This window comes from Emys orbicularis, chromosome 5 (assembly GCF_028017835.1).
Source record: "Emys orbicularis isolate rEmyOrb1 chromosome 5, rEmyOrb1.hap1, whole genome shotgun sequence".
Classification (NCBI taxonomy): domain Eukaryota; kingdom Metazoa; phylum Chordata; order Testudines; family Emydidae; genus Emys; species Emys orbicularis.
The window spans coordinates 89,586,517-89,602,566 of record NC_088687.1 but is presented as its reverse complement, the minus strand read 5'-3'; the positions used below and the strand labels follow the sequence as shown (position 1 = coordinate 89,602,566).

The 16,050-nt window shown below is 46.1% G+C and overlaps 1 protein-coding gene across 1 annotated transcript in view; it reads left to right on the top strand.

Moving 5' to 3' along the window:
• TUSC3 (tumor suppressor candidate 3) overlaps window positions 1-16,050 on the top strand; it is a 156,141-nt gene that overhangs the window by 34,663 nt on the left and 105,428 nt on the right. Inside the window, exon 5 of the mRNA XM_065404969.1 lies at window positions 13,739-13,828. Coding sequence (XP_065261041.1) covers window positions 13,739-13,828 — 90 coding nt within the window. The remainder of the gene's footprint in view (window positions 1-13,738; window positions 13,829-16,050) is intronic.

Here is a 16,050-nt window from a genome sequence, read left to right as displayed (position 1 = left end):
CTTGTGGTGAGCCCCAACAATATCACAGACCAAGCTAACTCAGCTTGCCAAGCTCCCAAGTGTCTCAGCTGTCTGCTGCCGCAACTAGGCTCTAAGCTTCTTTTCTTCCTTAAGTGGCATGTAGCAAGCAGTAAGTGAAAGGAATTAGTGGAGGGGAGGTTCCTGAAAGTCCAAAATGGGCAGGGCTATGCCTAAGGCTGCTGCTGGGAAAGTTTGCCAAAGGAGAGTCCCGGGTCTGCTGGAGCTTAGTATAGGTACGTTCCCAGCTGACCAGCTCTTAGAGCCTTCAAGGGGAAAACGGCCCTGACCTCCTTCTCCTCTTGCTAAACTGTCCTGGTTCCATTTTGACAGAGCTCCTAAGATGCACAGGAGGCAGACATTTTGCATACAAATTGTTCCACAGATGGACGAAAATGCAAATATAAATGTGTAAGACAAATCACAAATTACTGTGTTATTCAGTGGGAGGGAGAAACCTGGAAAGCTATAATTCTGGCACAGACCTATGGATGATAATGGAGAGTAAATCAGATAAACCCTTAGGTGTGTTTGAAAATCCTATCTGCAAGATTGTACAGCCATATAGAAACAAAGAGGCCAATGTGATTTGGAGCTACATAATCAGAAGTATCAAATATAAATGTATAATATTTATAAACATTAAGAGTGTGCTTGGAATATAGTATTCTGTTTGTATATTTTACAAAGTTTGAAGCATATAAATGCCAATGATAAAGAGAATTTAGTGACGCATGGGTTGTGGCAGTAATGGGATGAATATAAAGGGCAAAATGAGCCTGAATATCAAGGAAAAAATTACTGAAAGCGAGATCCATAGGATTATTGAATGGTCAGTTAAGGGAAAGGTGGAAGCCCTGTCTTTGGGACATTTAAACCTAGACTAGACAAAAAGCTCTAGAAAATATACTGTAGAAAACAAAGCTACATTGATAAGGGACTAGATGATCTAAATATCTTTTCCATCTCAAATTTCTATGATACAGTTTCACAGTGAAACCATTTTATGCTTACATTTATGTTTATCAGATTTTTCACTCATTGCTTCAGATTTATAGATGAATGATTAACAATACTTATTCAATAGGATAAGCACATTAAGCATCCTGGGTGTTGTAAAATATTCTAGACATTCTAACATTGGAGTCAAACTTTAAGTTGCCATGGCTTGCCTGTGCAAGCCAAAATTCCCTGCTTGGAGAAGAAAAAATGAAGGAAAAGTGATATTTTAGTCTATACAGAAAGAAGATCTGGTAGGCTTGTATAGTATTCTACTAGACATTGTTCTCCTGAGATTCATGACCCTTATTGTGTTGTTTCTGATGTTGTATAATAGCCCTGTGCTACCTCATTTTTGTGTACATAAGTCAAGGCTACAAGATTTAATTATTTCAAAATTCTGGCTTTGACCCCCCCAATAATGCTTTTGCCAAGATTTATATTTGTAGGCTATGCATCCATTTTCACTAGAAATGGTCTGTAAAGTGAGACTTTACATAGTCTTCACCAGACTGTGGATCGTCTTGCCTGGTTATTTGTCAGATTCAGTCCTTGATAGGTAACAAAGAAACATTTTGAATCATTCAGCTCTTAAATTTAACCCAGTACTGTGTCAACTTAGTTTTTATTAAGAAAGAATAAATTTCAATTTTAATTGGAAATAAAACAGATGAAAAGAAACAAAACATCCACATTCTTCCATTGGAATCTGTTCAGGGAGTGGATCCCCCTTGAGTGGCTCTTCTCCCTCCTGGATGCACCACCTTCTTCCTCATTTGGACCCCATAGAAGGCATTCTAAAGGCCTGGATACACACTGAGGGAGGGGGCGGAGGCTGGGTATACCAGGGGAAGAGTGGGCAGGCTAGGAGGCCGGCCATTGGAATGGATAATCCAGAGCATAGTGCATTGAAATGTAAATTTCATTATTGAGAGAGGCCATTTGGGTGAACCATCATTTTATTAATATTTCCTCATTTAATAAATTTAATTCAGTTATTGTGAATAAGTTGGTCTACATTTGAAGAAAAAATTACCTTATGGACTTCTTTCTGTTGGAAATTACTACATTGTGAGGAGGTATATTTCTGTATTTATATAACAGAGTTAAGAAGGACTAGAGATCTGTGGTTTAGCTTTCAGTTGAGAGATTTGTTAAGAAAAATTTAAAATATAAAAATATTTTACTCTATATAAATTGAATTATACTGTCCTCCAATGTCTTTCTCGCCCCCCTTTTGTGTTCTTATCTTCAATCTCAACTTCCTTGTTATCTTAATGTCTTAAAAACATCTGCTAGCTCCTGCATGACTCATCAGAGGAATCACAATAGAAATCCCTCGGCAGGCTGCATTAGCAAGACATGAAAATAACTGTTGATTCTCTTTCTTCAGCAATAGAAACATAGTACCCCCCTGACTTCAACGTCTGATACAGAGAGGTGCTGAGCACCGGAAACTGGATTAAGTCCTGTTAGGACTTAATAGCAATAAACTTTGGTTTGATATATTTTATCAAATTGTAGATATAAATGTATATGAAAAAGCCCTTCACATACCTAAGATTATTAGCAAAAATGTGGCTCTTATTTATTTTGGCTAAACATTTTTAAAGTGTATTATGTTCCGTTACGACTCCCCTGAACCAGTCTTATATTTTAAGGCCCTGATCCTGCATGTTTTTAACTTTAAGTACTGTGAGTAGCACTGCTGAAGTCAGTGAGAGAGTGAGGGTCTAATTCCTTGTTGAGCTTGCTGCTTTAATTCTTGTAGAATGTTATTATGTCCTCTTATTTAATCATTGTCATTCAGCCAAGCTATACATATTTAGGTTGTGTGCAGAATGTCCATGCTGAGAACATAGGAGACATGTTTAGACTTTACAAATTTTCCCTTTCTATTGCTCTGTTTTCTTGTTAATCCAAGGAGCAATGCTGGACTATCTTCTTTTTCTCTTTTTATTTAGCGTCAGTGATTACTGATATGGCAATGATTTTTATTCTGTAGATTCTGAAGCATTGCCTTCTGCAAGAAGTAATGCACATTATTACATTTTTTTCTTAGATTCCAAGCGTAACTTCACAAGTCCCTTCCTATAGGGAATTTCATTTTTCTATAGACTCCATCATAGTTCTTTGTCACAGGTATGTAAATCAGAGTTCCATAGGAGATTCATCGAATTATTTCTGAAAATAGGGATGGAGCTTTCTTTCAGGAACGTTTGTGGTGGCAACTCTTTCCATAGCATTGCATAAACCTGGAACCAAAGATGTTTGCTAAGCACTTGCCTAAAATCTGTTGTACTAGGTAAGAGACTGAGGTGACTTGAAGAAAACTTGTATATTTTTCTAAGGGCTCGTGTACACTTACAGCACTATAGCATTGCAGCTGTGCTACTGTGGCACTTAGTGAAGACACTACCTGTGCCAATGGGAGAGCTTCTTCTGTCAGTGTAGGTTCTCCATCTCCCTGAGAGGCAGCAGCTATGTCGACAGGAGAAGCACTCCCATTGACATTGCACTATCAACACTTGAGGTTAGGTCAGTAAGTGACACTACACCCCATATTCGTCATAGTAATATTATTATGATATGATTATGGTATAATTATCATGCATTTTGTACAAGATGGGTCATGTAAGGTGTCATTGGAAAGTTCTGATTTGCTGAATATGATTATTCTATGTGAATGCATGTATCATTTTTGTATCTGAAGTTATAAATATTGACTATGTCCCTGTTATATCTGTATTTCAAATGTGACACCCACTAGGCAAAATGCTTCCAGCCTAGATGGCTGGTTATGAAGGACTATTCAGGGTAATGGGTCATTAGGAAAAAACAATAGGCCTTAGAAGACGCTTATCCCCACCTGGTGAGCCTTCCTGAGAAAGCTCCAAGCAGCCTATAAGTAAAGGCTGAATTTTCCATACCCCTGAGCAATATAGTTATACTGATATTTTTTAGTGTAGACTAGGCCTAAGAGTGGTAAGAAATTTACAATGAGCCCCTGCTACTGACATGGAATCGTAGAAATGTAGCATTGGAAGGGATCTTGATAAGTCATCTACTCTAGTCCCCTGGGGTTTTGTCTAACCTGTTCTTAAAAATCTCCAATGATGGAGATTCTACAACCTCCCTAGATAATTTGTTACAGTGCTTACCTACCCTGTCAGTTAGGAATTTTTTTCCTAGTATCTAACCAAATTTTTTCTTGCTGAAATTTAAGCCCATTACTTCTGTCCTGTCCTCAGTGGATAAAGAGAACAATTTATCACTCTATTCTTTATAACAACATTTTACATACTTGAAGACTATTATCATGTCCGTCCTCAGTCTTCTCTTCTCCAGACTAAACAAACACTGATTTTTCAATCTCATGTTTTCTAGACCTTCAGTCATTTTTGTTGCTCTCCTCTGGACTTCCTTTTATTTGTCCACATCTTTCCCAAAGTGTGGTTTCCAGAACTGGACACCAGGGCCGGCTCCAGCATTTCTGCCGCCCCAAAAAAAAAAAAAAAAAAAAAAAAAAAACCAATTGCGATCGGCGGCAGCAATTGGGAAAAAAAAGCTGCGATTGGCAGCGGCAGTTCAGCAGCAGGTTCTTCGCTCCTAGAGGGAGTGAGGGACCTGCCGCCCCCGAATTGCCGCAGGTGCTGCCCCTCTCCCTTGGCCGCCCCAAGCACCTGCTTGTTAAGCTGGCGCCTGGAGCCGGCCCTGCTGGACACAATACTCGACTTGAGGCCTTGTCAGTGCTGAGTAGAGTGGAAGAATTACTTCTTGTGTCTTGTTCCTGCTCCTACACCTGAGAATGATGTTCACTTTTTTTCAGCAGTATTATATTGTTGACTCATATTTAGTTTGTGATCCACAGTAACTCCCAGATTCTTTTCTGCAGTACTCCCTCCTAGGTTTTTATTTTTCATTTTGTATTTGTGTGATTGATTATTCCTTCCTAAGAAGAGTACTTTGCATTTGTCCTTATCAAATTTCATCCTATTTATTTCAGACCATTTCTCCAGTTTTTCAAGATTATTTTGAAGTCTAATCCTGTCCTCCAAAGTGCTTGCAACCCCTTCCAGCTTGGTATTGTCCACAAACTTTATAAGTGTACTCTCTGTGCTATTATGCAAATCATTTATGAAGATATTGAATAGAACCAGAGCCAGGACAGATCCCTGTGGGACTCCACTCAATATGCCGCTTCAGGTTGACTGTGAACCATTGATAACTATTCTCAGAGTGTGGTTTTCGAACCAATTGTGCACTCACTTTATAGTAGGTTTGTCTAGGATATATTTCCGTAGTTTGTGTATGAGACGGTCATGTGCAACAGTATCAAAGGCCTTACTAAAGTCAAGATATAACACATGTATTGCTTCCCCCCCCCCCCCCACAAAGCTTGCTAGGTGTCAAAGAAGGATATTAGGTTGGTTTGACAAAATTTGTTCTTGACAAATCCATGTTGACTGTTACTTATCCCCTTATTATCTTCTAGGTGCTTACAAATTGATTGTTTGAGTAGTTGCTCCATTATCTTTCCAGGTACACCTCTACCCCAATATAACGCTGTCCTCGGAAGCCAAAAAATCTTACTGCGTTATAGGTGAAACCGCGTTATATCGAACTTGCTTTGATCCGCCGGAGTGCGCAGCTCCGCCCCCCGGAGCGCTGCTTTACCGCGTTATATCTGAATTCATGTTATATCGGGTCACTTTATATTGGGGTAGAGGTGTACCAAAGTTAATTTGACTTGTCTGTATTTCCCTGGGTTATCCTTTCCCCCCTCTTATAGCTAGATACTATATTTGCCCTTTTCAGTAGGGCCTGCTGACTTTAAGACATTCAGCTTGTCTAAGTAATTCTTAACTTGTTCTTTCCCTATTTTAGCCTCAGCTCCTACCCCATTTGCACTGATGTTCACTATGTTAGTAGTCAGATCACTGCTAAGCTTTTTGGTGAAAAGCTGACACAAAAGGGGCATTTAACACTTGGCCATTGCTGCATTTTCTGTTATTGTCTTTACCTCCTCACTGAGTAATGGGCCTCCTCTGTCTTCCTTTTGCTTCCAATGTATTTGTAAAATGTTTTCTTGTTATACTTTATGCCTCTAGCTAGTTTAATCTTGTTTTGTGCCTTGGCCTTTCTAATTTTGTCCCTACATGCATGTGTTTTTTTTAATACTGAACCTTCATAATTTGACCTAGTTTCCACTTTTTGTATGACTCTCTTTTGAGTCTCAGGTCATTGAAGATCTCCTGGTTAAGCCAGGGTCATCTCCCTATTTGTCAAATCTAGGACAGGCTCTGACCTAGTCACTTCCTCCACTTTCTGTAATGACAAGTTGTCTGGAATACATTCCAAGAACTTGTTGGAAAATCTGTGCTCTGATGTGTTATTTTCCCAACACATGTCTGGGTAGCTGAATTGCCCCATCACCACCAAGTCCTCTGCTTTGGATGATTTTCTAAGTTGTTTAAAAAAAAGTCTCATCCACCTCTTCGTCCTGGTTAGGTGGTCTGTAGTAGATCCCTATGATGACATCACTCTTGTTTTTTACCCCTTTTATCCTTACCCAGAGACTTTCAACAGGTCTGCCTCCCACTTCTATCTCGATCTCAGTGCAGGTGTATACATTCTTGATATACAAGGCAACACCTCCTCTGTTTATTCTCTGCCTGTCCTTCCTGAACAAGTTATACCCTTCTATACCAATATTTTACCCTTGTGGATTATCCCACCAAGTCTCTATGACGCCAATTATGTTGTAATTGTGATTATTTGCTAGCATTTATAGTTCTTCCTGTTTATTCCCCATACTTCTTGCATTATTATACAGCATCAAAGATGATCATTAGATTTTTCCCACAATATTCTCCTCCATATTGTCTTTCCTTTTCCCCTACTATAATTGCCCATTCTTCTTCGAGTGCTTGCTCATATCGATTCCAATTAGGTGTGTGCGCGCCGCGTGCACGATCGTCGGAGAATTTTCTACCCTAGCAACACCCGGTGGGTCGGCTGTGGAGCCCCCTGGAGTGGTGCCTTCATGGCGCTGGATATATACCCCAGCCGACCCAGCGCCCCCTCAGTTCCTTCTTGCCGGCTACTCCGACAGTGGGGAAGGAGGGCGGGTTTGGAATGGATATGAGCAACACATCTCGAAGAACAACAGTTACAAAGGTGAGTAACCGTTTTTTCTTCTTCGAATGCTTGCTCATATCGATTCCAATTAGGTGACTCCCAAGCCGTACCTAGGCGGTGGGGTCGGAGTGAGACATCGCTGTGTGCAAAACTGCTGATCCGAATGCAGCATCGTCTCTGGATTGCTGTACCAGCGCATAGTGAGCAGCGAATGTGTGGACCGATGACCAAACCGCCGCCTTACAAATGTCCAGGATCGGGACCTGAGCCAGGAAGGCGGTGGAGGAGGCTTGGGCCCTCGTGGAGTGGGCGGTGAGGCGCGGCGTCGGGACACCGGCCAGGTCGTAGCAAGCAAGAATGCAGGACGTGATCCAAGAGGACAGGCACTGTGAGGAGACGGGTGAGCCTTTCATCCGGTCGGCCACTGCAACGAAGAGTTGTGTCGTCTTCCTAAACGGCTTTGTATGGTCAATATAGAAAGCCAGGGCCCTGCGTACGTCCAAGGAATGCATACACTGGTCTTGACGGGTAGCGTGCGGCTTAGGATGGAAGACCGGGAGAAATATATCCTGGTTCACATGAAAAGGTGAAACTACCTTGGGAAGAAAGGCAGGGTGGGGGCGAAGCTGCACCTTGTCCTTATGGAAAACTGTGTATGGAGGCTCAGACGTAAGCGCCCTGAGTTCAGAAACGCGCCTTGCTGAAGTGATGGCTACAAGGAAGGCTGTCTTCCAAGATAGGTACAGGAGTGAACAGGTAGCCAATGGCTCGAACGGGGGCCCTGTGAGCTTTGAGAGAACCAGGTTGAGATCTCACGTTGGAACGGGCTGGTGTTGCTGTGGGTACAGTCGGTCTAAGCCCTTGAGGAATCTGACGACCATCGGGTTAGAGAAGACCGAGGAAGCGTGTTCTCCTGGGTGGAACACCGATATAGCGTCCAGGTGAACCCTGACCGAAGATATCGCCAAGCCCTGCTGTTTTAGGGATAGGAGATATTCAAGTATAAGAGGAATTGATGCCTGCAAGGGGGGCGTGGCTCGCTGCTCGCACCAACAGGAGAAACGCTTCCACTTGGCTAAGTAAGTGGTCCGTGTAGAGGGCTTTCTACTTCCCAGCAGAATCTGTTGGACGGAATGCGAGCATTGCCGCTCTGTCCGATTCTGCCATGGAACATCCACGCTGTGAGGTGGAGCGACTGGAGGTCGGGGTGACACAGTCGGCCGTGATCCTGAGAGATCAGATCTGGGCACAAGGGAAGCGTGATCGGTGTTTGAACCGATAGCTCCAACAGCGTGGTGTACCAGTGCTGCCTTGGCCAAGCTGGAGCGACTAGAATCACCCGTGCCTGGTTTCTGCGTAGCTTGAGCAGTACCCTGTGGACCAGTGGGAATGGAGGAAAAGCGTAAAACAGGTGGTCCTTCCACGTTAGAAGGAACGCGTCCAACAGGGAGCCCAGAGATCGCCCTTGTAGGGAGCAGAACGCGTGGCACTTCCTGTTGGCTCGAGATGCGAACAGGTCGACCTGGGGCAATCCCCACCTCTGGAAGACGGAATAGATGATGTCCGGGCGAATCGATCACTCGTGCGTCTGGAAGGACCTGCTGAGACGGTCCGCTAGCGTGTTCTGGACTCCAGGAAGGAACGATGCCGTGAGATGTATCGAGTGGGCGATGCAGAATTCCCACAGACGAATGGCCTCTTGGCATAGAAGCGACGACCGGGCTCCTCCTTGCTTGTTGATGTAAAACATGGCCGTGGTGTTGTCGGTGAGGACTGACACGCAACGGCCCTGTAGGAGACCGAGAAATGCCTGACAGGCTAGGCGCACCGCCATCAACTCTCGAACATTGATGTGCAAGGCTAGTTGGGGTGCGGTCCACATTCCCTGGGTATGGTGCTCCCCGAGGTGAGCGCCCCAACCTAGAGATGAGGCATCCATGACCAGGTGCAGGGAGGGTTGAGGGGCGTGGAACGGCACTCCTGCGCAAACCGCCTTGCGGTCCAGCCACCAGGTGAGAGAGGCCAGGACCGAGGCCGGGATTGTGACCACCATGTTTAGGCTGTGTCGATGAGGGCGGTACACTGACAATATCCAGGCCTGAAGTTGGCGAAGTCGAAGTCTGGCGTGCCTGGTTACATAAGTGCAAGAGGCCATGTGACCCAATAGGGCAAGGCACGTCCTTATTGTGGTAATCGGAAAGGCCCGGAGCCCTCGAATGATGCTTGTGACGGTATGAAAACGATTGTCTGGTAGAATAGCTCGGGCGAGTCTGGAGTCTAGGACTGCCCCCAATAAATTCTATCCTCTGGGTTGGCTCCAGAGTGGACTTCTCTTTGTTGAGTAGAATTCCCAACTCGTGGAATGTTTGTAATATTATGTGGACGTGAGCTTGAACTTGCTCCCTGGTGCGGCCGCACACCAGCCAGTCGTCTAAATACGGGAACACCTGTATCCCTTGTCGACGAAGGTATGCTGCCACGACAGCCATACATTTTGTGAACACTCTCGGAGCCGCGGACAAGCCGAAGGGAAGGACTGCAAATTGGTAGTGCACTTTGTTTACCACAAATCGAAGGAAGCGCCTGTGAGGGGGGTAGGTCGCTATATGAAAATATGCGTCCTTCATGTCGAGGGCAGCGAACCAGTCTCCAGGATCCAGGGAAGGGATAATGGTCCCCAAGGAGACTATGCGGAACTTCAACTTTACTATGAATTTGTTGAGTCCGCGTAAGTCTAAAATGGGTCGCAGACCCCCTTTTGACTTGGGGACCAGGAAGTAGCGGGAATAAACCCCCCTGCCCCTTAACTCTGGTGGCACCTCCTCTATGGCTCCCATAGATAGGAGGCCAAAAACCTCCTGTATAAGGAGATGCTCATGAGAAGGGTCCCTGAAGAGGGATGGGGAGGGGGGTGGGAGAGGGGGAACGAAGAAAATTGGATAGCGTAACCCCTCTCCACCGTGCGAAGGACCCAACAGTCTGATGTTATGAGGGACCAAGCACAGTGGAAACGGGAGAGGCGATCCCGAAAAGAGGGAGATGGATCCTGGGTAGTGGCTGGGGCGCCGTCCTCGACCGCACCTTCAAAAGTTTTGTCTAGGACCTGAAGGTGGTCTAGGCGGGCCCTGGTTCTGACCGGGTTGAGGGCCGGTCGACCTTCCCCTACCACCTCGTCCCCGCCTTCTGGCGAAGTCCTGTCTGGGATGAGGCGGGGGAGGGTAGAACCTTTGAGGCTGGGGCCTAAAGGGTCTGCGCTGGGGCCCTGGGACATGCATCCCCAGGGAGCACATGATGGTTCTCGAGTCCTTGAGGCTCTGCAGCCGAGAGTCCGTCTTCTCCGAGAACAACCACTGGCCCTCGAAAGGTAAATCCTGCAGGGTCTGCTGCAGTTCCGGCAGCAAGCCTGAGACCTGGAACCAGGAGACTCACCGCATGGCGATGCCTGATGCCAGCGTCCTGGCGGCCGAGTCCGCTATGTCCAATGAGGCTTGTAAGGAGGTCCTCGCCACCACCTTACCCTCCTCCACTAAGGCCCCAAACTCTTCCCTTGAGTCCTGGGGAACCAACTCTTTGAATTTTCCCATGGAGTTCCATGAGTTGAAGCTGTAGCGGCTCAAGAGCGCCTGTTGGTTTGCCGCTCTAAGCTGCAGACCCCCACCGAGTACACCTTACGCCCGAACAAATCGAAGCGCTTAGCGTCCTTCGATTTGGGCGCTGCCGCCTGCTGTCTGTGACACTCTCTTGCATTTACAGAAGACACAACCAGTGAGCATGGTGGGGGATGAGTATATAAGTACTCATAGTCCTTGGAAGGGACGAAGTACTTCCTCTCTACGCCTCTGGCTGTGGGTGGAATAGAGGCAGGAGTTTGCCATATGGTAGTGGCATTAGCCTGAATCGTCCGAATTAGTGGCAATGCTACCCGGGATGGGGCATCAGCCGAGAGGATGCTCACCACCGGGTCCTGCACCTCTACTATCTCCTCCGCCTGGAGGTCCATATTACGCGCCACCCTACGTAATAGGTCCTGGTGGGCACGAAGATCTATTGGGGGTGGGCCCGAGGCTGTTGTGCCCGCCACCGCCTCATCCGGGGAAGATGAGGAGGATGCCTCCGGGGGCAAGGGTCTAAAGGAGGGTCCTGTTCTAAGGGTCCCTGAAGCAGAGCATCGCTTGCCCCGGGGTCCAGGGCCTGAGGTGGTGTAGGCACGGGAGCCTCCATGCCCCCTGGGGGAGGACGGGAGATGGTGGCTTCCGGGACTCTGGGCTCAGAGCGTGCTGAGCGAGAGGCTGATGATGGAGCCCCTTGCGCCTGGTGATATGCCCACGGGGTCCAGAAAGACCAATGCATAGGGTCCTGCGCAGGGTCCTCTGCCGCCTCCTGCCAGTGGCCCAAGTCAGCAGCAGCAGCCTGACCCTGAGGAGGGTATGCTGATCTCGAAGCCCCGTCGGAGGAGCGAGACGCTGATCTCGAGGGCCAAGGCGGTGCCGAACGCGTCTAAATGGGCTCAGCACGATACGGTACCGATCGGTGCCGGTCCGTAGGAGATCGGTCCCTATGCGTGATCGGGATCGGTGCCTCTGGCCATGTCGGTGCCGAGATCCGGATCTGGACCTAGACGACGATGACCGCGAGTAGACGTGGTACCGGGAGCGGCCCCTTGAACTGGAGCGGCGCTCGTACCGGTGCCAAGAACTACGTCGTGAGTCCAATCGGTACCGATGATCCTGACGGTGCCGAGACGTAGAGCGGTGCCGTGAAGAGGACCTAGGCCGCGAGTACGACCGGTGCCGAGGTGATAGTCGGCGCCGGGACTGCGAGCGGCGTCGGGACCTGCTCCGAGACCTGGAGCGGTGCCGTGAGTCCACGCCCGGAGACGGCGGGTGTACCAGGGCAGGCTTGCCCCTGGATTGCACTGTGCGAGGAGCGGGCGGTGCCGCGGGTTGAGATGGCGCCGGCTCCGTGAGAGCGATAAGGTCTTTCGCCGTCGCGAAGGTCTCCGGAGTCGACGGGAGACAAGGCTCCACCACTGATCGAGGTGGTGAGCCAGTCCGCACCGGACTCAACGGCTGTGGCGCCGGAGTCAACGGTGTAGCAGATATCTGCGACTTCTGGCACTCTAAAGGCGGACGCGGCTCTACCACCGGCACCGGGGGAGCCGGCGTCTGCAGGACAGCGGTCTCCTGTGCCTTGCGGGATTTCTTGTGCCCCGGAGACAGGGAACGGCGCCAAGGCCCCTGTGGCGGCCGCGGTGCCGAAGGAGGCCGGTGCCGTGAGGCCTTATCTGATTCTGCCTGCGGTGCAGTACCGGTCGGTGCCGCAGGGGCGCTGCGCACCGAGGCGCTCGGTGCCGGGGCTTGGCGCGCCGAGGGAGGATCTGGGCTAAGTGCCGCCTCCATGAGGAGCTGCCTGAGCCTAAAGTCCCGCTCCTTTTTGGTTCTCGGTCTGAAGGCCTTACAGATCTTGCACTTATCTGTCTGATGGGACTCTCCTAGACACTTCAGACACGAGTCGTGCGGATCACCCGTTGGCATAGGCTTAGCACAGGACGCGCACGGCTTAAAGCCAGGAGCCTTGGGCATGAGCCCGGCTATGCGCCGGGGGGAAAACGGGGGAGAACAACCCCCTTAACCCCCGCTAACTATTTACAACTATTTAACAACGAAGATGAATAACTATCTAACACTATACAACAACTATAACTACAACTATCTACAGAATTAACAGGATAAGCTAGGGAGAGTGGAGAACAGCTATGCCGCGCTCCACAGTTCCAACGACCGTCAGGGGCGGTAAGAAGGAACTGAGGGGGCGCTGGGTCGGCTGGGGTATATATCCGGCGCCATGAAGGCGCCACTCCAGGGGGCTCCACAGCCGACCCACCGGGTGTTGCTAGGGTAGAAAATTCTCCGACGATTGTGCACGCAGCGCGCACACACCTAATTGGAATGGATATGAGCAACACATCTCGAAGAACAACAGTTACAAAGGTGAGTAACCGTTTTTTTTCCTTCTCCAGACTCTGACCCTTCATCCAGATCTCCATGTTCTGGAATTTCCTGTGTGCTTTTGTCTCCTGCTCCCATCAAACTTACCTTAAAGCCTCCCTCGCTGGGTTAGCCAGTCTGTATCAGAGCTATTCTTCCCATTCCTGGCTAGGTGGCCCCCATCTCTGCTCAGCAGTCCTTCTTCTTGGAACAGCATCTCATGGTCAAGGAACCTGATGCTTTCCTAGTGACATGCACATTCTTTGTGTACAACCATATATATGTGGGAAAATAAGACTATTAGATGTACAATTTTCTAAAGCTCTGTTTTGGTCTGAATCTGATCCCATTGAAGTCAATGGGAGTTTCTACCATTGACTTCGCTGTAAGCAGAATTATGCCATCATTGAATACTTCTGAAAATCCTATCCTAAGCTTCTAATAGCTGCAACTGTTTTGTTTGGGCATGCCCAGTGAAACAAACCTATTCAGTTTCAGTGCCCAAAACAAAATTAGGCCCAGTGAATTTAATATAGAATTATCTGGCTTTACACCTTTGTCTTCTAAGTTTCATATTTTCTCCTGTATTTCAGTGCGTTGTGTTTGCTATGACTTCTGGTCAAATGTGGAATCATATCCGGGGACCTCCATATGCTCATAAGAATCCTCAGAATGGACAAGTGGTGAGTGAATTTTTTGCATCAGTATCTAAATTGACTTGATTGCCACAGAGTTCTGCAAATCTAAAGTACAGTGGGAAAATGGATCAGGATCACAATTCAGGAAACGTGAATATTGCCTATTGTGGAATTTAACAGATTTTCAAAAGCACTCTGCACCCCTCCCTTTTGGACACCTAACTAAGTAGCCGTGTCTTCAAAACATCTTAGCTTCTATTTGTGCACCTAAGCAAAATGGTTGGATTTTCAAAGGCACTCAACACCAAGCAGCTCCTGCTGATCACAGATAAATAAATGATATGCTTTTTTGTAGGGATGTGCTAAGTAATAAGATTAAAATGTAAACTAGTCTGAACTTTCACTTATTCTTCAAGCTCAGCTCAGAAAACTGTCAACTTCCTATGAGCTGGGGTCTGCCATCATTGCTGCTATGTATCCCTGCTACTGTTAAATAAAATAAAATGCTCATAGGAGAGGGAAAACAAATTTCCAAACTACTCCCCAACATGCACAGTGATTTGCTGAGAAGGGGGAGCAAAGCCCCCTGACTTCACCTTTGAGAAGGTGCCAACAGATGATGAAAAGATGGCCCAGGTTATTATCCATCATTTTCAGTATTTGCCACTGCCAAAAAGTCATTGGAGTGGAAGCTTACAAGGCTTGCAAAAACTTTGGCAAATGTCCACCTTTTTTCCTACTTAATGGAACTTCTAACCATTTTCAAGTTTTCCCATTGCTAGTTCACCTTGCCTGTTGTTTAGGTCTAAAAGAATAAATCCTCTCTCTTTTTTTTTTGATGCTTCATATCCTAATTGGAGTAGCAGAAAGTGATGGCTTGAATTTGATTACTGACCCACAGTGTATCAGGATTATAGCAGGAGATTGATGACATAAAATGACGTGATTCAGTCTGGTGCTTTGTTATGCAGAACTAGATCCAATAAAGTGATAAATAATGTCAGTAAAACATTGTGATTAGAAGGGTTTAGAATTTTTCATTAGTGCCTTGGAGTATTTAATGTATAATGTCTTCCTACAGAGTGACAGTAAGGTGAAAGATGGCAGAGAAAAGACACTGTCCTAAACAATTTCTTCATATCTAGTTTCATACATATTGTCCTTCTTAAAGACTAATTTCTGCTGTGCTGCCTACAGTGAAGCTAGTTGAGTTATATAAAAAAATGCCGACGTTATTCCACTTTCCATAAATTTTGTCATCTCAACCGTCTTCAGATTGTGAGCTCCTCAGACTAGGGGCTGTCCCTTCTTGAGTATCTGGGAAGCTGGAATGTGAGTCAAGAAACCTAGATTCTATTCCCAACTCTGTCCTTGATCTGTTGTGTTACTTTCAGCAAGTCACTTCCTCTCTCAGTGCCTCTCACCCTTTGTCCATATTCTTTATTTATACTATAGGCTCTTTGAGGCCATGACTGTCTCATTATGATTTTATAAAATGCTTAACACAAATAATACATTTTAGTTTCTGAGATGTCAAGAAGAATTTGGACACAGGCTACTAGTGGTCTAGTTTGTGAACTATTGACCAATGTAATTAGGGGTCAAAGCAAATTTCAGTTCATAACTGGTAGATAGATCATCATTTTCAGAAGTCTGATATAGGACTTATCAAATATTAAACTAGAAGTTTAGTGATATTTGATATACCTGAGCATATTTTACTGTTTTTTTTCCAGATAATAGTATTGTACATTTTTAAAGTCACACCCTCAAGGCTTTAGTTACATATCTTTTAAGTTGGAGTCATAACAAATATATACAGTAGCTTTTCTGTGATATTTATGTGGCCTCTTTGTTAATTCATAATAGCACTACTTGGTACTTTATCACAATTTTTAATCTGTACATCTTGATTATGTTTACAAACATGAGTAAGCAACATTATCCTTGGACACATGAGAGATATGGATAGGTTACATCCTAAATTTATTAAATTTTGTGTTCAAATTTGTTCTCACTTTTGTGTATATAATACACTGGATGCATAAGTATGACCCAACTGTGTGCTCATGTGTGTATCAGTTGTTGCATGCACACTCTTGAAAAGGCATATAAAGGCTTAGTAGTTTTAATGTGAGATTTAAATCCTCTACGATTGAAGGGATTCTCTGCCTTTGTTGCTGGAATCCAGGTTGATGCATAGTGCATGTTTTCACAAGTCCTGCTTAGCCTGAGATGCACCACACTTTTAAAGAGACAGCATTCTA